This window comes from Watersipora subatra, chromosome 1 (genome assembly GCF_963576615.1).
Source record: "Watersipora subatra chromosome 1, tzWatSuba1.1, whole genome shotgun sequence".
Classification (NCBI taxonomy): Eukaryota; Metazoa; Bryozoa; class Gymnolaemata; order Cheilostomatida; family Watersiporidae; genus Watersipora; species Watersipora subatra.
The window spans coordinates 7,120,877-7,145,673 of NC_088708.1; the positions used below are offsets into that span (position 1 = coordinate 7,120,877).

Here is a 24,797-nt window from a genome sequence, read left to right on the forward strand (position 1 = left end):
TGGGTCATGCACTGAGAATTTCGAGTGGCGCTCCCCCAATGCATTGGAGCTCATAACTCTACTTTCAATGCTCTTTGACAACCAATTTCTTTTGCAAATTGTTGAGAACCCATGAATCCGTGCAAAAATTATTTATACTTTTTCTCTTTTTCTCTTACTCTATTTTTTTCTCTTCCCTTGCCACCTTCGACCTCCGCTGTTGACCACAGGCGTTGTGCTTACCAGCTTGCGGCTGCCTGGAACGGACTGCCAGTCGGATTGAGGCGGATTGAAAATCACACTGTTTTTCGAACTACTCTGAAACAATGGCTCCTTGACTCTCTGACATAGCTTTTTTTTGCAGTAAATGAACTTTTGTTTTTGTTGACTGTCTACCCAGGCTCTGCACCTCGACTAGCTACGCTATTGTGCATGTGGGCCCTCATCATTAAATATAGATTGATTTTTCTATTATGTTTTTTTGGATTATTTGATGAAAATACAAACAAATAAACAAACAAATTACCTTTATCAATTAGGAAAATACAATTGAAAATGGCGTATAAAAAAAATTAATAACTTCAACAAATTGAGACTTTTGCTGGAAAGCATTTGCAGAGAAATTTCTCAGCTTTCCAATGGATATTTATTTATGTAACTACCAGAATTGTGATGTAAGTTACTGCAGTTTTTATGCAGTCGTGTCGAAGGCTCAAATCAGACTTCACACTCTCAAACGAGGCTTTCAGAGAAACTTTTAGTGTTTGTGTTCTTTGAGATATTTGCTTTCTAAACCTATCTCTTGAAGCAATCTCATATTGAGGTTCACAAGCAGGAATAAGTTTATTGAACTTGGTGGATTGAATAGTCTCAAGAGGATGCAAATCACACGCGACCCAGTCAATAATGTGTATGTTCCAGAAGTGTCAACAGGAAATGTATAACGGTTGCTGTAATTTACCAGGGTTCGACGTTCCATGTTTAAAACATATGCTGAAGACAGAAGTGTGTGTACGTGTGTGTGCGCTTGTGTGTCAAATGAGTGTGTATGCAATTGTCCACTCTTCCCTAATGTGTGATTTATTTATTTATACATAATATGAGTATGATATTTGTTTGCTAATATAATGTACTTTATTCAAGGTCCAGGCAACAGCAAAGCTGTATGTTGCCTGGACCCATAAGTAAGACAGAGACAGTTTGAGATAGTTTCTTTCAGAGATTTCTTTCAACTCCCTTAATAGTTTCTGTAATACCACTGTTGTTAGCGGGTTTGTGTGTTACCATTGTCTGTACATGCAGCCAAGCAGGAGACAATTTGAGTTAGTCTCTTCCAGACCTATTTAATAGTTTCTGTAATGCCACTGATGTTCGCTGCATTGCCATTGTTTTCATGCTTATTATTTCGTTTTATGTATACACTTAGCACTTTAAATATTCTTTTATTTAAATATACACCTATATAGATGTATTAGCTAGTATAACTTGCTTCTGTTTATATCTTGGATTACGTGTATGTTACAATTTCCATTTCCATAATTCATTTCCATAATATTTCCATTTCCATAACATTTCCATAATTCATTTCCATATTATTTCCATTTCCATAATTGATTTCCATATAATTTCCATTTCCATAACATTTCCATAATTCATTTCCATATTATTTCTATTTCCATAACATTTCCATAATTCATTTCCATATTATTTCCATTTCCATAATTGATTTCCATATAATTTCCATTTCATTTCCATAATTCATTTCCATATTATTACCATTTCCATACCATTTCCATAATTCATTTTCATATTATTTCCATTTCATAACATTTCCATAATTCATTTCCATATTTTTTCCATTTCCATAACATTTCCATATTTCTAAAATAAAATTTCCATTTCCATAAAATTATGGAAATATTTATGTTTATGGAAATGGATATGGAGAAGTAAACATTTTTATAATATGTTTAGCGATCCTGCTTTGAGTGCACTTAAACAGATTTATCTATTCAATAGCTTTTCATCTAGTCTCTTCATGTAAAATCAAATTCATCTGCAAAAGCTTGCAAATCCTGCAACAATTAAAATGTTATGATTAACTTTATTTCCAAAACAGGCAAACTAAAAAAATCAAATTAGAAAAAGTTGTCACCAAACAAAGCTTATAACATTATAGTGCTCATCCATTTTTCAGCTTGACAAAACAGTCATAGCAGTACTTCTAGCAAGCTCTTAATGCAAAGAAGCTGTCTATAAAACTCAACTCATATGTTTCTATAATAAACCGAATCAATGCTGCAAGCAAACACACACACATAAAAATATGTTAGTCAACGTCCCAACCTTATAAAACAAAAGTATTCAACCAACCATATCTCCTATTTATGTCTTTAAACCAATCCAAAGCAACCCTATTTACTAGACAAACTTACAATACGTATGGGATATTCTATGGCACATTAGGACTTGTCTATATCTGCATTTCAGCAACAAATAATTCAAGCCTTTTGAGTGTTTTGTCGTTTCACGATGATGTTCATGCAGTCTCGACCATAGTAAGGTTGTTACTTGTTTGCGGCCTATCTGTCGCATTGTCAGCATTGACGCAATTGTTCATCGTCAAACCTAGTGCTTTAGCTACCTCATTAGCAGTTAAAAATTCCTCCATCGATCTCTCAGTTAGTGTCTTCTTTTTAAGATAGTGGCGGCCTGAAGTATCATGTTTTCTAGGGGTTGGTGGCTCTTCGAGAATAAATTCATCTACCTGTTTTGGAGGTTGAGGTTTAGGGGATCTTTTTCTTGAAAAGGGCGGTGTTTCTCCACATATTTTTCGATGTTGCTTGAGAATGTGAGACTCTATGAACAAAACAATCCCCAGCTTTTGTAGATGCCATTGGTCTTGTTTAATATTTGACACTTGTGTACAGGTGTCAGAGAGAATGGCAATTACCATGTTAAGTAGCAAGATATAGGAAGTTATGAGGAAAGCAATGTATAAAAAGATGCCGAGTCCAGGATATTCCACATTTGGAAAAGTTGCATCAAGATCTGCTAATCCAAGCATTAATGAGAACATGGTAAGTGCGGAGTTCCAGAAGTTACTAAATTGATTGGGCTGTTCTGCGGAAGTTCTGTGTACTATTGTCATTGAGGCAGCGTATGGAATGAGAATGAAGATATAAACTACAGTAAACTTCAATACATCTCCTAGAGCAAGTTGCATCATAACGGTGAAAGAGCTGAGAAACTTAACGCCTCGAGTAAAGAATAGCATGAATAACCATCCAATCAGAAGGCTCAGTGATTGTGTGGGCATTGCCAAATCTTCACTGAAAAACTGTAACAGGAAAGTTAAAAATATACATGGGCCTAGAAGTAGTAATAGCATCGTATAAGGTGCATTTCTATTACGGGTTGGGTTAAGCAACTCACACCATGGTTTCGGTAGCCTTATCAGCAACTGGCATTCATGGACAGTCAACGCCATTGAGTAGAAAAACATCAGCAAACTGATTACGAAATTTCCCACATCAACTTTATAGAAGGATGGAACTGGTGCTGTTGTGGTAGTGAAGATTGTGTAAAACAACATCAAGACAATGTGAACCAACCCCCAACCAAAGTACCACCATTTATAGCTTTCCCATTTCTCTCGAATTATCTCAAGGACTGGACAAACCTCTGCTAGTTCATAAAACTTCTCTTCTCTTTCCTCATCACCAGTCGTAATGAGCTCCATAGCAGATTTGCCAGGATCGGCCAGGCAACTATCTATTTCTGTCACGTCGTACAAATAAACATTAGACACTGATGTCTCTTCATCGATGTCTGCTAGCCTATAAACATCAGAGTTGACTATGATTTCGAATAGTTGCTTGCAACCAACTTTGGCCGATAAGGTGAGGGGTGTGTAGCCATCTTTGTCTTTTTTATTTAGCATGTATGCAAGATCACACAAATTTAAATTTGGCTTCACTTTTGTTGTTCGGATACCATCTTTCATTTCTTCTGATGGAGTTTGAGATGCCTTCTTCGCTTGCTCTTGTGGAGCTTGATATGCTTTCGGTTTTGATTCTTGTGAAGTTTGAATGGTTTTCTCTGGTTCTTCAGGTCTTTGCATTGCTTTCTTTATTAAGCATTTAAAGGTCTCTATTACCTTGTTGAGCTCTCTCTGACTAATTGTATCAGATATCATCTGTAATATAGAGACCGGTAGTAGAGAGTCAGGGAAGAACAACTGGTGCACTTTTATAAGTCCAAAAAGTCATAGGGTTTGTTTGCATTTCTTAACTGATGAAATCATAGCCGCTTATCTGCATACATTAGACTGCGCTCACTCTATATCAAATAACTCTACATTTGAGTGCAATTGAAAAGCAGAGATTAAGCCACCTATTCATGAAAATCTTCCCGTTTCCATTGTTTACACTATTTGATCTTTTTGCAAATTTTAGCTAATTTCATTGGTATTGATTGCTTTTGCAAACAAATAACACCCTTAGCCTTTTTGGAATACGTTATATACACCTGTGTATTAGATTGCGCTCATCATTCATCTAGATATATGATGCAATATAATAAAAGGTTTCCAGAGCATTGCCCATCTCAACACACAAACTTATCATTTGCTGAAAACCTCTCTAAGAAGAGTTTTCAAACTCTACTAGGTTATCGAGTGTAAAACATAAAATGCACCTGCAACTTCTTATTGTTTATTTTTATGCTTCTAATTGCAGAATCAGATGAGTACGAACTAGTAATTTAGGAGTTATGATCAATTTTTCATTTTATTCAAACATTAGATCCAATCAAAAGAATTACTTACTTGCACTAAGCTGTGGAACACATTCTGCCCGTAACTGTTGGTTCTCTTCATGGATGCTCCATTCTTAAGCAAAAGGTCTATCATTTCTTCATCCCCATTCCAGGCAGCCATAGAAAGAGGAAGTTCAACCTTGAGGCAGCCATCGTTCTGAGAGTCGCCGCTCTCGTAAGGTACATGGATGTATTCATGTAAAACTAGCTCCCTTCGTTCTTTCCAAAGTTTCAAGATGAGTTCGGCCGCTTTAATAAAATGTGCAGAGCATCATCAACCAAAATGCTAATGCAAATGGCAGATAGCTTAAATTCCATAGTAGCGTTCAAAAATTATGTTTTACCTTTGAAATCTTGTCTTGCAACAGCAATATGTAAGAGGGTTTCCTGTGGTTTCACATTACGAACGAGCTGATCACGGTACTTTTCAGCGAGGTACTTAAATATTCCGATATCTGCGTGAGAAAATCAGTGAGATGGTTAATTGTGTAGCGTACAGCATGTGTATTTTGTGTAGTGTATACAAGGTGATGACATGTATATCAGAATATAGCATGTATATTCATGTGCAGCGTGTGTATTGAATATACATTGTACAATGCATTGGTAAATAGTATTTATAGAAGTGCACAGTATGCATATCTGCGTATTGCATTTGTATCAGCATATAGCATGTACATCAGTGTGGACAATGTACATGTATATAAGTTTGTAGTGTATATCCCTTCTTGCAGTATAAATATAATCAGGCAGCAAGAGTGTCAGAGAATAGTATATTATCATTGAGACCTAGTAACTGGTAACTAATAATTAAAGAATAAATAATAAATAAATAAATAATTAATATAGAATATTTTGAATACAAAAATTTTGAAGTTTTTCCAAGATTAATAACAAATAATCCACATTTAATTATGGTAAACTAGCTTATTGTTGACCTATGTTGTAGTAAATGATAGATTTGGGCTATTGCCCTAGAATAACTAAAACCAGAAAAACTATCGACCTTTCAAGGTAATCTTTAGCTCACCAGAACTATTGCAATAACAGACATAATGGGCTCTAATAACTGGACCTTTGTGGTTCAGGAATATATTAAACCACTAATCGCCAACTGCTACCAAAGCCATCAATATAAACATATAGTAGCATCTTGCCCCAATAATGAAGTTTTCTGTGGAGGTGCATATTACGGTGACAAATGCATTGAGGTCCCCATTGCATTACTTGCAAAGGACAACATCATCTACTTTTTATATACTGCCTTGTATACAGAAAATTACATGCTGCTCTGCAAACTCGTTAATGTTGTGAATCAAGAAAGATTACTCATGATTTTCCTTAAAGGTTGACTAGCAACAAAATTCACATTACAGTTATTTGGTATCAAAAGATTCACCATGTCTTACTCTGCTGTGTTGTAGGTGCAAAATATGTGGAAATGTGATTACAAGCTCTTAAAAGCTCAAAAACGAACAGATAATCGCCGCCATCCCGAAAACGCCGTAGGTTGGAATCAATTTATTTTTCTGACATACTCAAACAATTTGGTTATTGTTTTGACACGTGATGTTATCACGTGACATGAAAGGCCAATAAAAGGCTCAATATAAAACGACTCGTAGCACTAGTTTATGACAAACAGTTTGGGTTCTACAGAAAGGCCCGTATCAAATCTAGATGCTCGCTACTTTACAGTTTTGTTTCGACTTGGTTGAATCGTTTAGTCGTAATCTGATCATGTGACCCATACTTTCGGCCAAACAGCACGAAAAATTTCTGCGGCATTTTCGAACTATCACAGGTAACCAACAGGCTCGTCATGTTTATCAAAGAATGAAATGCACTCCTTTGAGCCAAGGTTAAAAAATTAAACGAGTTTTTACGGTAGGTTTTGAGATATCAATGTTCAAAGTGACAGCATTACAATGATGATGACACAGATGGGTAAGGACAATAGACATAGTTTTATTGAATGCGAGAAGTATATTTGTGAAAATATTTCGACAAATGAGGTTGCATGAAAGTGTAAACAGAAGCCATCGTGTACAACTATGTCTCATTTGAGCCGTTTTGGAAAGGGATTCTAACCTACGGCGTTTTCGTGGTGGCGGCGATTAACTGTTCGTTTTTGAGCTTTAAAGAGCTTTTAATCACATTTCCACATATTTTGCACCTACAACACAGCAGAGTAAGACATGGTGAATCTTTTGATACCATATAACTGTAATTTAAATTATGTTGCAAGTCAACCTTTAACTAGTAGACATATATGATGTCAACTACTATAATTCGCTCCCAGATAACTTTGGTATGCTATTTTCAGTGATTTTTCACAATAGCGAATCACTCAATATTGAGATAATCAATGAACCACAACTTCAAGCAAAGAACTATGATCTTATAATGATGCCCGAGTCTTGGCTTACTTTAAGCAAAAAACTACTTTACAATATGGATTTTTATGAAGAAACATGCTTAGATGGAGATTTCTTTAATGGTCTTACCATTTTTTTTTCTTGAGATTAGAGCTGTTTTTACTATGCTTTGCGTTACTGGCAGCTTTGTCTGAACTTTCTTCTCTTTGGCTATGTCAATGAGAATTTTCACTTTTCTTAGGTTGTTGTTTTTAATGGCTGTAGTTAGTGATTGGTTGAACTTGAGAAGGTTTAACCATTCAACCTGCGAGTCTCGGTATTCAAGTACTGCCCGCTTCTTTTCCTTGTAAGCTAATTCTCCTGCAGAGCTACATATAAAGTTGGTATCAGAAACAAAAGCCTACACATTATTATTAAATGTGTATAGTAAAGGTGTAGATCTGTTCTCATACAGAATATAATGAAGCCATGGTATTAGGATTTACAGCTACGGAGTAAATGGTACACTGAACCATGCTTATCTAGCATGCTATGTTTTAAAATAAAATGAATCTTTTAGAGTTGAAAATTGCAAGCAAAGTTTATAAATTTCTCGAAGAACTGTGTTGCTGAAACGCATTAAAGAGTACCATTTCATGCATAACTCATTTTTTCAATAAAAACCTCACATGTACAGCGTAGCAAAGTATAGAAAAGGTGTTGATATGACTAAATATCTTCACACGTAAATATAATAAAAGATAGCAGTATGTGTCATGCAGCTATTGATGAGCCACCATAAACCTTTCACTGAATAAATAACTTTTATAACTCACTACTCAATCATTTCTCAAGTAGAATCTTTTTGTCAGCGTTTGTTGCCAATCTTTGCTCTCTCCCTTATGAGTGAACGCAAATTAGTTTTTTGTATTAATAGAAAGCTAAAGCATGCACGCTTCTGTGACCATAACTACGCCTTCCACCCTTTTATTACTGAATAATAAGTAAAAGAGCACTTTAACAATGTAGTCAGTCTGTTCACTTTACATCAAAAGTTCAAATGTTTACAAAATATAGACTCTTTTTTTATTAGTCACCTATTGTTTAACAGCAACCCTATACTGATGTTGACTATGATTCTACGCTCTATGGTCATAGCCGGCACCATGAAAATGTCTCCAGTAAGCGCCTTAAAGCTGTCATAAAATAAAAACAACATGTTCAGCCTACACAGCGATAGAGCGATATATTGATTATGTGATACATAAGTCTTTCCTTCTTCGTGAATGACATGCTCGCTGCCCTTTTGGAGCTGATTATTATCAACTATGTGTTATAGTGAACGGTTAGATTGAAAGTCTGTGCTTCCACAAATTAATTCTAAATAAAAGTTAACCAGAGGCATCCAAAGATGCAACTTTTATAAGAACTTGCTGAACATAGACTGGTTTATAGCAAAACATATCCAATTTTGCCTTTTGTCTTCTTAAAGCATTAAATTGTTTCAATTTTATTTTATTCTAATATTGAAGGCTTAGGCCTATTTCTATTTTATAACTGTATTTAACAATGTTGCATAAAAACTCATTGAACGCATTGTGTTTGTTGCCAATCCGTCTTTATAGGTATCTTCAAGCAGCTTTGTATGCTGTTTCTGTGTTAGTAATAACATGTCGCTGATGGCATTCTATTCTTTGCCTGACTAAAACTTCTTTAAATAATAAAGGGGCACCCTTCTAGTAAAACCCTCTGACTCAATAAAAGCATCAGTTTTTCTACTATTCCTGAAAGTTTAGAGGATTACCACTGTCAACTTCAGATGCTGCTAGTGAGCGCTTGCTGGATTTTACAGCTCTTGCAATACCATGTGTCAACACTCTTACTGCTCTTACTGTGAATCCTCTTTTTGAGCGCCACTATGGGAGAAGGGTTGAAAAATACAGCGCCACCCTTTAATTGAACATCACCTCTATTTCAGCGCTACTTCTACATGACTGATGCTATTTGACATTCTTAATCTTTACAAACCCATAATAGCAAATGATCGTTAAACCGTACGAGTAATGACTCGATTACATCAATAACAGTTAATTCGTTCGTTGTTTCTGTTTGTATCGGAGTCCGTTTTCTAACTCCAAGTCTTTAGGTTTTCTCATTAAAAACTTTGGTTGCAACACAATAGAAATAACTAGTAACTGTATCAGGCTAATAGTACTTCCTTTTTTAACGCAGTCATGATACTTCAATGTATGTGGGGAAAGTTTTTGCATTTACAATGAAAAATGCGCTACAACGTTTATTGACGCAATTTTAATTACACGCGGTTTCTCTTTATTCATGCTAAAGTTTCTATTCAAAATGGCATCGCGTAAGTTTTGTTCTGCTAAAAAATTGTTTTAACATTAATACTGACTAGCTCAGATGTGCAGAAAACAGGTTGAGGTCAGAAGACATTGTCAAAAGTACTGAACAGCCAGAAGAATATGAAATGGTTCCAAACAGAAACAACAATCAGATCGCAACTGGCCAAGCAAATTATGCTAATCTTTTTGTTTTAAAAATGTTAATTTTCGTTTTAAAATGTTAATTTTTGTTGCTGCATGTACATGTATTAGAATTATGGTTTGATTATGTCACTTGTTCTTGAATATGTATTTGTAGCACTTGATAAATTATTATCATAAAACTTGTAAATTTGCGGATTTATGGCATATCATTTAATAGCATGATTGCGGTAATTTGAACCTAACTTACAATGGATCGACGCTTGTAATTCCCCTTCTATCACACATAAAAAGCCAGTTTTGGATGCAAGCTGTAGCAATTATATCGATGAGTGCAATGAGCTTTGCATATGCAACGTTGCTTTTGCAACAATGCATATGCAACATTATTAAATATAATTATAAAATGAAAGTATATCTTTAAATTTAAAATGAACTAAAAGACTTCAAAGCTCCAAAAAATTTCAGCTCAGGCTATAAGATCATCGTAGGTCAATTGCAAGCAATAGATATCAACTGGTAAAAACATGTATCAGCTTTCTCATGCATATTTATTTAGAGATCTAATTTAAGTTGGAGGTAAGTTAGCAAATTTACTGTATCCAAAAAGGTTAATGCCACACCATCCAAACAAAGGTGCAAAATATAGGCGACATTCGATTAGCCCATGAAAGGTTAAATTTATCTTCTCAACATTTTGAGGAGGTATTTAAAAAATACAAAGCTACCATTTATTTGAACATCACCTCTAATAAAGCGTCACCCCTCTATGGGAAGGGTAGAAAAATAGAGCACCATGGCATTCAAATAAAGGTTTTACGGTATATTATCATCTGACTTATGCTTGAGAGCTGTTTCTCTTTGACTAGTGAAGGAGATTCTTTCTAAAATGGTTTAAGGATGTTGATCGAGCAACTCTGTGTCTAAATTATTCTTTCGTCAACCAATTGGAGTAGTCGGTTGTGTGTTTTTAGACACATTGAGTTTGGTTCTCCGGAGGGAGATAACTCTTTGGCGTGACTGAAGCCTCTCTTCTTCGAGGTGCTGTTCTTTCAACTTTTCTTTCTTCATATATGCTATTCTGCTCTTCTAAATCATCCACATTGCCATTGACTTTTCTAATTTGGTCTCCCGCCCTTCCTCAAGTTCTCGAGCATTAGCATCTTGTATGAGCCTGATCTTTCTATCAACTTCTGCTTTCACTACAACTACCTCTTTCATATAATCATCGAGATGTTCGGCAATTGCCGATTTATCTTTATTGTCAGACAGTGTATACAACTCAACATACACATTATTTACATTCTTTTGCAATTGCATCAATATTGTCAATAGTTGCCTCTAAACCATCAAAGAATGTTGACTGCTCAAAATACACTTTGGCAAAATAGCACTGATCCTGTTTCACCTGTCTAGAAATAATAGCAGTCATCTCTAACTATTGTTCTGCTTTGCAACACTAGACAGCGTTTAAGGGCTAGTAGACTTTCTCCCTTATCACTATTACACTGTGCATTACCAAAGTCAGCATGAGATTCTTCATTACTAAGCATACTACCAGGTGAGACAATTTTATTTATGCCTCTACATCAGAATGATGCTCAATTAGTTCAGTCCCGTTTTGCAACATGTTTAATAAAAAGCAAGCAATAAAAACGCTAGCTGCAAAACATCTTACTTTTAGTGCATAAAGTTCACACGATGGCATAGAATACTGTACAAGTAAGCAAACAACATTTAACGGTAATTTGGTGTACAAATGCTGCTTACATACAGCTACAATGTTCTGGTTATCCACATATAACTGAACTGAACAATAGCATAATTATATGAAATACAAACCTAATGGTATAAGGTGGGCCTGGCTAATTCATTCGCCAAGACTCAACCATCAATAGCAATAGCTGCAATGAAATAAGCGCTCGTGAACCTACATTTAGAATGCCCAACAGGCTGCTCAAAGTCAATCGGCAGCACCCAAGGTGAACCAGTAGCACAAGGGGAAGCCCCGTGCATGCAATCACACTGTCAACAAAACTTATGATGCAACAACAGCGTCAGCAAACCACTGCAGACCCTGTTTCACCATTGTGTTGACATGTTCAGCCTGCTCAGTTTACAATATGACTGAAAATAAAAATGTACTAAAAATAAGTGAAATGTATTATATGCACTAAGATTTTACCATAAAAAACAAGTAGTATATCCATATACATGTATATTACTGAATTCAAGATGTCTTCAAGTAATCCAGTTGAAAAGTGAAGAAGCTAATGGTATTGTCTCTTATTAAGAGGTTTGTGAAGTGGTGAGCGCTCGTTTTGTGTTGTTATCTATCTACTGTAGCTAGAACTATGGTCACCAACACCAAGACAATAATAAGATAATGGTTGGAACATAAATAGAACCATGGTAGTAATTAATACAGGATCAAAGGTACTTAACTGATTACTAAGTTTAAAACTACCAGTAGTTGAATGGATATTGACGGGTTTGCATGGTACAACCACAGGCGAATGAAAGAGAAAGAACATACAGATTAAAAATATAATCTAAAAATTTATAGCTGGTACCTTTTGCTTCCTGTTATATAACTTTGTGACTTTGTATAACAGGAATATTTTATTAATTAAATACATGATAAGCTGCAAGCAAAGCAGTCTGATTCATTTTGGCTGAGCGAGGTAACTCCGGTTCGTCTGCTAAAACAGAGTTCACAGGTCAACGACCAGGCCTAAAATCACATATCACTGGCTAACAAGTGTGGCACTCTCATCGGCCAATCATGTGATAACAACACCGACAGCCTAGCAAACTGTAAACTGATGCCCGCGCCACGCAACCTGACTCAAGATCACAGTGTATTAGAAATGATGCAATGTAATTGATGAGCAAGGAAAAGATAACTCCTTCTACGGTTGAGTCTATAAGAAATGAGCATGAAAATACACAATCTTTACCATCAACTTTTTTTACATAGTTTTTTCTAATGTACTTGCTTTAATACTAGGTTTAATTTCCTAATCACCAGCAGTATTAAACTGTTATCGTGCATTTTTATGCTGTGGAATGAATTAAACCAATTATAGTGTATTCTTAAAGTAATATTTGCATCAACTTATGACGGTTTTAGCATACAAAACAGATTTCGGAATGAATTAATGATGTATTTAGATATATGCCATCTTTACCCATTCTAGCATTATCACTCATCTTTGTAGTGAAGCTAGTAAATTCCCAATATGCCAACTCCTCTTCACTATTTTTATATAGCAGTGCATTCTCCTTTTAACATTGAGGACAGAGATGTTTTAAAAAGCTTTGAGCCTCGTAAGCTGGAAATTAATTCAGTGTTGAATGAAATATTTGCTGAAATTTTACGCAGTATGTCAGAAAATTCATATGTTAAGGCAGTCAAATGAAAAGTTTTGATTATCCTAGACTTCAGTTCTTTTTAGAACTTTCTAGCTTCTGATGATGTAGTACTATAAAGCAAAGGAGGTTGCAGGCCAGAATTATTTGGTGTAGATGCGCCTTACTAGTGTCTCTAAACTTTATGAGTAGGTTTATACGTTGCTCCAGCTTAGTTGGATAATTATTAGAGCTGTGGCGACATCAAGAATATGACTATATATAGTTTATGGTAGGATGCTTGCCATGGCAAGAGATCAATTTTGCAAAGAGCTCCAGTTATGAATATGCTTGATCAAATTGCTGCTTGCTGTAACTGGTATTTGTAATTAGCTAGAGAATTTCATGAAGACAGACAATGAACTTTTCACAATTGGCAATCCACTTCTTTTAAGTAGGTAAACAAATATTTGTCAATATGTGAAAAGTTTATTGTTGAAGGCACAATTGTCGTGATTGGAAAGCAAATCAAGCATGCATTAGCTCACATCGGTAATCAATAAAACATAATTGAGATTATACTCATTTGAAGTTTAACGGCTTCAGACTAATAAGAGAAGAGTTAATTTCTTTTTCACTTACATAGAATAACATCTTTGTCTCCACACTACGCGCTGGGTACGCGTTGGGAGACACGTTGGCAACGCAAACAACTCAATTCGTCGGTGTTTTTAGCCAGGCTTTGATTTTACCGGTTTACCGGCAGGCAGAGTGTTCATGCCTTTAGCTATATGGTTAATGTCAAAACACTGATTGAATTCTGCCCATTTTGTAAGCGAGCCTTTTGTACTATAGCACATATAGTGCTATGTGATACAATAGCACATTTTATACTATGCTCCAGTTACCTCTAGTTGATTCTCCACTGCAGCCATTGCGCATATCATTAAAGGAGCTGAAGGGAGCTGATCTTTTCATCCTCATGAATGTATTCTGGACTGGAAACATCATATTTGATAACAGCTATTTTCCTATGCATTGTGATGCATAGAAAAATAGTAAGTACTCTCTTCAGTAAAGTGTTGGTATGCTGATAAACATAGTCGATGTTTTTCTAAAATAATAATAAACTACTGATCCTCTGACAAATAGCAAAGTGTTGTCTTCTCCTTCTATACGTACAAATAAAAATGTACATCATACTTTGTAAACTTATTCCAATCATCCTCTCCTGTTACAAAATCTTTCTCACCTTATTTCTCCTTGAATTGATGTCTGGCACTCAACATACTCGCTTAATCAAACACTCTAATTATGAAACAGTCCTCATTTTTGTTTGTGAGACAGCGAGTCAGCCGATATAAGCTTCATAAAGTCACTGCTGCTGAAACGCTTACCATGTCAGTATCAATAGTCACCTTTTCTTCGTAACCTTCACCCTTGTCTGTGACTTTGATGGAACTTCATCATCACGAGAGTTACTAGAGCAATAGAAGGATCAGCGCACGATTGAAACCAATAACAAAGACCATTAGTCGCAATTGTCGTGGTTGGAGAGCAAATGGCACACACATTAACTTACTTTGGAAATAAGTAAAACAGAATTGAAATTATGTTCACATGAAATTCAACTCTTACTGCGTTTTGTGCAGAGCATCTGCTTGCAGTAAACTAAGCAGACATAATACCCGTTCTTCAATGTATCGCTAACTTAACTTAGGTAAAGAAGAGATTGACTCTTTTCTTATTAGTCTGAAGTTTTTGACTTCAAACATAATCTCAATTCTGTTTTACTTATTTTTAAAGTAAGCTAATGTATGTGCCATTTGCTTTCCAACTGCAACAAATAACAATAATAAATAACAAATATAAAGATAACAAATAACAGAAAGTTAGGTATAAAGCATAAAGGCTTAGCACCCTTTTACCAGAATCGTATATTGTTCATTTTATCTTACGCTGCTCCAAGCTGGTATCTCTTTGTATCGAAAACTGATAAAGAAAATTAGAGCAATTTTAAAAACTATGCTTCAACCTTATTCTACCTGATACGGACAGTTATATACGGACAGTTATATAAGGACAGTTATATACGGACAGTTATATAAGGACAGTTATATACAGACAGTTATATAAGGACAGTTATAATCAGCGTCTAAATGCCCATATACTGAGGAGCTAAATGCGTTTTTAGATATTTGCTGTTTAAAATACTCAAATGTATCTCCAATCCGCCTGACCATCCATTACACTCCTATTTCCCCAAAAAACCACGATACCTTATGCCAGAGACCAAGACCTTGCCAATTTACGTTGCAGAACAGCGAGAAAAAAAAGGAAAACAAGAAAAAGAGCTTGTTCTTTCAATACACATAATTTACTTTACGTTACTATTCTTTTCGTTTCACGGTCTGATTTTTCGATGTAAATAATGTTTATATCTATATATTGATCAAAAAGTTTGTTAGAAAACCTAGTCACTCATGAAGCTGAAAAGTATCTCGCTTTGCAAATAACTTGGCTAGTTTTACTGCGCCAGCCCAGTTTTAGGAAACATTTGTCAGTGTTTATTCCTAGAATGATATGCCACCACATACATGGGCATACATAGAGCAGCAACAACATAAGTTTGACAAGAAGCATACCTAAGCTACTTTATGTGACAGCATAGACTGGCTGTGTGCTACTAGAAACAACAAACATCCTTGCTTGCAACAGTTTTATATAGTCTCTCCTTGTGCAGTATTTCCCTCTCCTTAATGGCTTGCAGGATTTGCAGCTGCTTACATTTTTTAATGTAATTTGTACAACAGCCTTGGGCATCATCTATTTGTATAGACATTTTTTGGATGAGAGTAACGCTTTCACTTTCTCTGCTCCCAGTTCTGTTAAGTGCGGCTATTCTGAATACATATTTCAACTATGATGTCAATAGAAGTACATATACTGTGCGCTACTTCTTGTACTCTGCACAAGTTTGGGCTGAAACAAATGCTTAGAACTTTATTAGCATGTATTGAGTTTTTACTGTCATTCTGATATTTTTATCTGTTCAGGTTTTCCCTAGCACAGGCCACCTATAATAAACATGGTATTATCTTCCATTATATTCAAAATGAAACAAGAGACTGTTATGAACATCCTTAACCATAGACTTCTCTCTCCCTCTCTTTCTCTCTCTCTTTCCCTCTCTCTTTCTCTCCCTCTCCCTCTCTCTCCCCCTCTCTCTCCCTCTCTCTCTCTCTCTCTCCCTCTCTCTCTCTCTCTCTCTCTCCCTTTCTCTTCCTCTCACCCTCTCTCTCCTTCTCCCTCTATCCCTCTCTCTCCCTTTCTCTCACCCTCTCTCTCCCTCTTTCTCCCTCTCGCTCTCTATCTCCCTCTCTCGCTCTATAATGCAAATGCAACTTCTAACTGCAGAAATGATGTTATACAAATTAGTTTATTAAAATTCCAAAGTCTAGCAAATTCATGTTATTTTGCTGTTTAATATTTAGTACCAACAGTTGTTTGCAAAGGTTTATAGGAGAAATAACAATTTGTTGTAATTCAAATACCGTAAAACCTTTTGAACACCTTGGCGCTCTATTTTTCTACCTCAAGCTGGGAATCTACAATATTGACCTTCAAGCACAGCTCTCAATATATATACATACATGGTAGTTACATATAACTATAATTATATAACATATAATCACCAGCAGTATTAAACTGTTATCGTGCATTTTTAAGCTGTGGAATGAATTAAACCAATTATAGTGTATTCTTATAGTAATATTTGCATCAACTTATGACAGTTTTAACATACAAAACAGATTTCGGAATGAATTAATGATGTATTTAGATATATGCCATCTTTACCCATTCTAGCATTATCACTCATCTTTGTAGTGAAGCTAGTAAATTCCCAATATGCCAACTCCTTTTCATTATTTTTATATCACAGTACATTCTCCTTTTAACATTGAGGACAGAGATGTTTTAAAAAGCTTTGAGCCTCGTAAGCTGGAAATTAATTCAGTGTTGAATCAAATATTTGCTGAAATTTTACGCAGCATGTTAGAAAATTCATATGTTAATGCAGTCAACCGAAAAGTTTTGATTATTCTAGACTTCAGTTTCTTTTAGAACTTTCTAGCTTCTGATGATGTAGTACTATAAAGCAAAGGAGGTTGCAGGCCGGAATTATTTGGTGTAGATGCGCCTTACTAGTGTCTCTAAACTTTATGAGTAGGTTTATATACCTAATCTAAATACGGAACATTATACGTTGCTCCAGCTTAGTTGGATAATTATTAGAGCTGTGGCGACATCAAGAATATGACTATATATAGTTTATGGTAGGATGCTTGCCATGGCAAGAGATCAATTTTGCAAAGAGCTCCAGTTATGAATATGCTTGATCAAATTGCTGCTTGCTGTAACTGGTATTTGTAATTAGCTAGAGAATTTCATGAAGACAGACAATGAACTTTTCACAATTGGCAATCCACTTCTTTTAAGTAGGTAAACAAATATTTTTCAATATGTGAAAAGTTTATTGTTGAAGGCACAATTGTCGTGATTGGAAAGCAAATCAAGCATGCATTAGCTCACATCGGTAATCAATAAAACATAATTGAGATTATACTCATTTGAAGTTTAACGGCTTCAGACTAATAAGAGAAGAGTTAATTTCTTTTTCACTTACATAGAATAACATCTTTGTCTCCACACTACGCGCTGGGTACGCGTTGGGAGACACGTTGGCAACGCAAACAACTCAATTCGTCGGTGTTTTTAGCCAGGCTTTGATTTTACCGGTTTACCGGCAGGCAGAGTGTTCATGCCTTTAGCTATATGGTTAATGTCAAAACACTGATTGAATTCTGCCCATTTTGTAAGCGAGCCTTTTGTACTATAGCACATATAGTGCTATGTGATACAATAGCACATTTTGTACTATGCTCCAGTTACCTCTAGTTGATTCTCCACTGCAGCCATTGCGCATATCATTAGAGGAGCTGAAGGGAGCTGATCTTTTCATTTTTATGGATGTATTCTGAACTGGAAACATCATATTTGATAACAGCTATTTTCCTATGCATTGTGATGCATAGAAAAATAGTAAGTACTCTCTTCAGTAAAGTGTTGGTATGCTGATAAACATAGTCGATGTTTTTCTAAAATAATAATAAACTACTGATCCTCTGACAAATAGCAAAGTGTTGTCTTCTCCTTCTATATGTACAAATAAAAATGTACATCATACTCTGTAAACTTATTCCAATCATCCTCTCCTGTTACAAAATCTTTCTCACCTTATTTCTCCTTGAATTGATGTCTGGCACTCAACATACTCGCTTAATCAAACACTCTAATTATGAAACAGTCCTCATTTTTGTTTGTGAGACAGCGAGTCAGCCGATATAAGCTTCATAAAGTCACTGCTGCTGAAACGCTTACCATGTCAGTATCAATAGTCACCTTTTCTTCGTAACCTTCACCCTTGTCGGTGACTTTGCTGGAACTTCATCATCACGAGAGTTACTAGAGCAATAGAAGGATCATCACGAGAGTTACTAGAGCAATAGAAGGATCATCACGAGAGTTACTAGAGCAATAGAAGGATCATCACGAGAGTTACTAGAGCAATAGAAGGATCATCACGAGAGTTACTAGAGCAATAGAAGGATCATCACGAGAGTTACTAGAGCAATAGAAGGATCATCACGAGAGTTACTAGAGCAATAGAAGGATCAGCGCACGATTGAAACAAATAACAAAGACCATTAGTCGCAATTGTCGTGGTTGGAGAGCAAATGGCACACACATTAACTTACTTTGGAAATAAGTAAAACAGAATTGAAATTATGTTCACATGAAATTCAACTCTTACTGCGTTTTGTGCAGAGCATCTGCTTGCAGTAAACTAAGCGGACATAATACCCGTTCTTCAATGTATCGCTAACTTAACTTAGGTAAAGAAGAGATTGACTCTTTTCTTATTGGTCTGAAGCGTTAAACTTCAAACATAATCTCAATTCTGTTTTACTTATTTTTAAAGTAAGCTAATGTATGTGCCATTTGCTTTCCAACTGCAACAAATAACAATAATAAATAACAAATATAAAAATAACAAATAACAGAAAGATAGGTATAAAGCATAAAGGCTTAGCACCCTTTTACCAGAATCGTATATTGTTCATTTTATCTTACGCTGCTCCAAGCTGGTATCTCTTTCTATCGAAAACTGATAAAGAAAATTAGAGCAATTTTAAAAACTATGCTTCAACCTTATTCTACCTGATACGGACAGTTATATAGGGACAGTTATATAAGGACAGTTATATACAGACAGTTATATAAGGACAGTTATAATCAGCGTCTAAATGCCCATATACTGAGGAGCTAAATGCGTTTTTAGATATTTGCTGTTTAAAATACTCAAATGTATCTTCAATCCGCCTGACCATCCATTACACTCCTATTTCCCCAAAAAACTACGATACCTTATACTAGAGACCAAGACCTTGCCAATTTACATTGCAGAACAGCGAAAAAAAGGAAAACAAGAAAAGGAGCTTGTTCTTTCAATACACATAATTTACTTTACGTTACTATTCTTTTCGTTTCACGGTCTGATTTTTCGATGTAAATAATGTTTATATCTATCTATTGATCATAATGTTTGTTAGAAAACTTAGTTACTCATGAAGCTGAAAAGTATCTCGCTTTGCAAATAACTTGGTAAGTTTTACTGCGCCAGCACAGTTTTAGGAAACATTTGTCAGTGTTTATTCCTAGAATGATGTGCCACCACATACATGCGCATACATAGAGCAGCAACAACATAAGTTTGACAAGAAGCATACCTAAGCTACTTTATGTGACAGCATAGACTGGCTGTGTGCTACTAGAAACAACAAAGATCCTTGCTTGCAACAGTTTTATATAGTCTCTCCTTGTGCAGTATTTCCCTCTCGCAGGATTTGCAGAGAATCTTCCCTTCCCGCTTGCAGGATTTGCAGCTTCTTACATTTTTTAATGTAATTTGTACAACAGCCTTAGGCATCATCTATTTGTATACACTTTTTTGGATAAGAGTAACGCTTTCACTTTCTCTGCTCCCAGTTCTGTCATGTGTGGCTATTCTGAATACATATTTCAACCATGATGTCAATAAAAGTACATACAGTGCGCTACTTTTTGTACTCTGCACAAGTTTGGGCTGAAACAAATGCTTAGAACTTTATTAGCATGTATTGAGTTTTTACTGTCATTCTGATATTTTTATCTGTTCAGGTTTTCCCTAGCACAGCCACCTATAATAAACATGGTATTATCTTCCATTATATTCAAAATGAAACAAGAGACTGTTATGAACATCCTTAACCATAGACTTCTCTCCCCCTCTCTCCCCCTCTCTTTCCCTCTCTCTCCCTCCCTCTTTCTCTCCCTCTCTCTCCCTCTCCCCCTCTCTCTCCCTCACTCCCTCTCCTCCTCTCTTTCTCCCTCTCTTTCCCTCTCTCCCCCTCTCTTTCCCTCTCTCTCCCCCTTTCCCTCTCTCTCCCTCCCTCTTTCTCTCCCTCTCTCTCTCTCCCTCCCTCTCTCTCCCTCTCTCTCTCTCTCTCGCTCTCTCTCCCTCTCTCTCCCCCCCCTCTCCTTTCCTCTCTTTCCCTCTCTCTCCCTCTCTCTTTCTTCCTCCCTCTCTCCCTTCCTCTCTCTCCCCCTCTCTCTCCCTCTCTCTCTCTCTCTCCCTCTCTCTCTCTCCTTCTCCCTCTCCATCTCTCTCCTTCTCCCTCTCTCGCTCCTCCTTCTCTCCCTCCCTCTCTCCCTCCCTCTCTCGCTCTCTATCTCCCTCTCTCGCTCTATAATGCAAATGCAATTTCTAACTGCAGAAAGTATGTTATACAAAATAGTTTATCAAAATTCCAAAGTCTAACAAATTCATGTTATTTTGCTGTTCAATATTTAGTACCAACAGTCGTTTGCAAAGGTTTATAGGAGAAATAACCAATTTGTTGTAATTCAAATACCGTAAAACCTCTTTTTGAACACCATGGCGCTCTATTTTTCTACCTCAAGCTGGGAATCTACAATATTGACCTTCAAGCACAGCTCTAAATAAATATACTTACATTGTAGTTACATATAACTAATTAATTGTCTCCCAGCTTGTATTTGCTCTGCACTGAACTTTGATACTGAATTCAAAGTACGAGCGTGTACTGCAATGAGTCAGACAGAAACATTGGTAGCAGCTGAGTTAGGATTCAGATTGAAATTGCTTTTCTGCTATTCGTGAACTTGTTTCTCGCTTAGTTTTTTAGTATTATCTAATACCCATTATGACTCATTACACAGATTAATCATTAAATAACATCTCAAGCATGCAGATAACTAGTGGTCTGTGACGGTGTTGCTGATTTGAAAAGATAAAAAAGAGTACATAAGTAGTTATGAGAAAGCTAATTCTGTTGTCTAAGTGCAGAGAGCTTATAAAGATGGTTCATTTTCGGTCAAATACATAATAAAAAGTGGACACTTTTTTTTTAAGAAACCGGCGATGTGTACAGCATTAAGAGGATAAGTATACAGCAAAGAGGATATATTGCTTTAGCTTTCCTTACCCATACTGTAACTGCTGAAGAAACAAAGAATCACAACTTTTTTATTGAACTCGGGAAACAATTATTTAAAAACTTTTTTGTTTTATTATGTTTCTTATGCTGTAGCACATACTTGGTGTTCATAGTTATATTTAGAGATGGTCTATACAATGCAGAGAAACAATAACTGCTTAGTGACCATCCTTAGACTTGAGTCAAAATATACTTGGAGGTATTGAGTTGATTCCATGTGAAAGAGACTCAACTAAACATCAATGTGAAGTAATTAGTACAACCCTAGACACTTGCTAAGGTTATCACACACTTGCTAAGGTTGTCATCTAGTACAACCCTACACACTTACTAAGGTTGTCATCATAAATAAACTTCAGACGGAGACAGACAAACTTTGGTTCATACAATACTGGGCACACTTCTTTGTTTCTTTGAAAAATTGTTTAAGCATATTATGGTTGTTTACAAAAAAGAGTTTTTCATATTTATTTTTCCTAATAACTAACTGTTGAGCTTCTAATAATAACTCAGTACTCAGTCAATACCAACAACACAGGGTACATCTTGAGAATGACTGTCACTGGAATCAGCTAACATGGAAGTTGAGTGGATAACTCTCCAGACATGCCTTCTATCTACAGTAAATCAAAGGAGTAGCCAAGAGTGGTTGTCATGTCTCATTTAAACATTTTCGTTTTAAATATCTTTGATCATAAAAATGCTATAGTCTTTTTAAGACATAATTTCTCTAATTCGCTTGGCATTATAAATGCACCATTTTGGTTCACTTTTTATTTTTAAAAAGACACTGTGATTGTATGTCTTTATAGGTACCAGTTGCATTCATCCGGTTTTCTAATTTGTAATAATGTAATTTTACAACAATGAGCTACTTAGAATTTAACCATTTAAAATGCTGTAGTAAAACCCCAAATTACTTATTGGTTATGTTCTGCTTACAGACTCTTTGAGATATTACAGCTCTATTATAACAGCAGAGCGTCAAACAAATATAATATTTATATTTTTGTGTTTAAAAGTAGAAGTTTGTCATGTTGTTAGTTATGAACAACACGAGATTTTTTAATAAAACGTCAAGTTGTCTTTGATAGATGTTTTCTTTTAAATTTTGTTAATGTTCAGCAAATAACAAAATTAACGTGAATAAAACAACAAATTAAATCAATGATTATAGCTTCTTTAAAGATTATCTGTAGAATAAGAGCAGTTAACTAGTGTTAATAAGTTGCCTAAGGCAATATAAACTGAGAGTCGTCTTACTACTAAAACATAGAAAGCGCTGGGATTACATTCAACAACTTTTGTGTTTTGTAAACACTTCATAATTTTTAAACTTCGTTGGCAACTAACGTTTTCATTTTATTTTTTAAGTTTGATAACAGAACAACTGAAATGCTGTAAAGAATTCAACAGCTATACTAAAAGTAGGTCAATCTTAATTGGTAATAAAACTAGATCTTGGCAACAAATGGTAATAAAGTATACATACTTTCTCGAACATACGTACAAATGCACTTCAAAATATTTTGGTAAAACCCCAAGTTAAGTTATGATTGTTTTCTGTTTATTAGTTCTTTGAGATATTACAGCTCTACTATAACCAGGCAGCAGATTGTTAGACCAATGCAGTCTTGCTGTTATAACACTAACCTAACATGTCTAGCTAGTACATAGAGCAAACATCTGATGTATAACACTATAACCTGACATGTCTAGCTATTACATTGAGCAAACATCTGATGTACAACACTATAACCTCACATGTCTAGCTAGTACATAGAGCAAACATATGATGTATAGCACTATAACCTAATATGTGTAGCTATAGTGTTATACATCAGATGTTTGCTCTATGTACTAGCGAGTAGAGTTGCCCCGATTTTGGTATCGGAATCGGTATCGGTGCCGATATGGGTGTCAAGTATCTGAATCGGTATCGGCCGATCTTTTCTTAAAAAATCTGAACCTTCCGATACTTTTTACAGATCAACCATTTAGCAGAAAACTGTATCTTAGCTTGCTATACTAATAAAAAAGCATCAACTGTAAGCTTCTCACTTTTACTTAATGAATTTCAGGCCTGCCACACAATTTATTTCATGTCTATAGCCTGATCAACACAGCGAAGGAAACTTTTTAGCCAGAACGTAAACAAAAAGTGTGGTATTTCCCAATTACTGCGATAGGATTTATTGCAGGCAATCACGAACAAGATAACAAAAATGGGAGGCAAGAACGCAGTGTAATATTTCTATTTACTAGCATTACGAAAGTAATTTAAACAGTCGACGCATAAAGTTATCTATCACTCTCTTGATCCTGACGATACAATGGATCGTTTGTATTGTACAAAAAACGTTAACCCCAGTGGCGTATCGGTATGTAGCCTGTCCTCCAACATCTGTGGCAAGTCAATCCCCCTTCAGTACTCTTGGCTACATTGATAATGATGGAAGAAAGAGACGTCTTACTGAGATAATTGAATCACTAACGGTAATTAAAAGAAACATTGATTTGCTCTAAACTTGTACTGGCACAGCAGTTCATCCAACAATAGAAGAGGGACTTCGTTATCACAGATAGAACTGCACTACTAACAGTAATTACCTTTATTTACAAATTACAAGAAACATGGACTGTTTTGTTACTGCATGCACGGTATGTCAGTATGTGAATATGTATATTTATTTTTTCCATAAATGCAAACAAATAAATACAAGAATATTCATGTTTTCTTTGCATTATGTTTGTATTTGCATAATAAAATGAAGAACTATCTATGCAACACAAAAGATCTGAATCGGATTATTTTTCAATTAGGATCGGTATCTGAATCGGCTGGTGAATTTAGAATCGGGGCATCTCTAATTAGCATGGCTTGACCTCTTAAATGTTGTGGCATTAGCGATCGTAGTTGTATGAGAGAGATATTGCGAGCCACAGATCCCAAAATCAAACGGGCTTACTTTGACAATGATTCGATATGCGAGTAAGGTTCTGGGTTACATAACATTTGTAATTACATGTGGCTTGCGCATTGGATGGAAATTATCGATGGTTAGTTAGGAAAGTCGTCAGCTGGCTCTATTAGTGGTAGTGGTAGCAGGCCCGTATTTGCTAGGGTGGCTGAACCGCCCCCAACCTTTTAGTAATTTTCGGTGGCT

At 35.7% G+C, this 24,797-nt stretch overlaps 1 protein-coding gene across 1 annotated transcript; it reads right to left on the bottom strand.

The window, feature by feature from the left end:
- Positions 1-2,518: 2,518 nt before the first annotated feature.
- On the bottom strand, positions 2,519-10,879 carry LOC137394014 (transient receptor potential cation channel subfamily V member 3-like). The gene is made up of 6 exons (XM_068080758.1): positions 10,761-10,879; positions 7,305-7,543; positions 5,142-5,252; positions 4,808-5,046; positions 3,662-4,177; positions 2,519-3,319 (listed from the first exon to the last, which is right to left on the bottom strand). The coding sequence occupies exons 1-6, from the start codon at positions 10,877-10,879 to the stop codon at positions 2,519-2,521; spliced, it is 2,025 nt and encodes a 674-aa protein (XP_067936859.1).
- Positions 10,880-24,797: the final 13,918 nt, after the last annotated feature.

What these genes read in the sequence shown, in the direction of transcription:
- LOC137394014 (XM_068080758.1), bottom strand. Translation starts at nt 10,879, where the DNA reads ATGAAAGAGGTAGTTGTAGTGAAAGCAGAAGTTGATAGAAAGATCAGG. An exon ending in TGCAAGACAAGATTTCAAAG is followed by an intron (nt 5,047 to 5,141) that starts GTAAAACATAAT and finishes ATTTTATTAAAG; the next exon opens with CGGCCGAACTCATCTTGAAA. An exon ending in AGTTTTATGAACTAGCAGAG is followed by an intron (nt 3,320 to 3,661) that starts GTTTGTCCAGTC and finishes TTCCTGTTACAG; the next exon opens with TTTTTCAGTGAAGATTTGGC.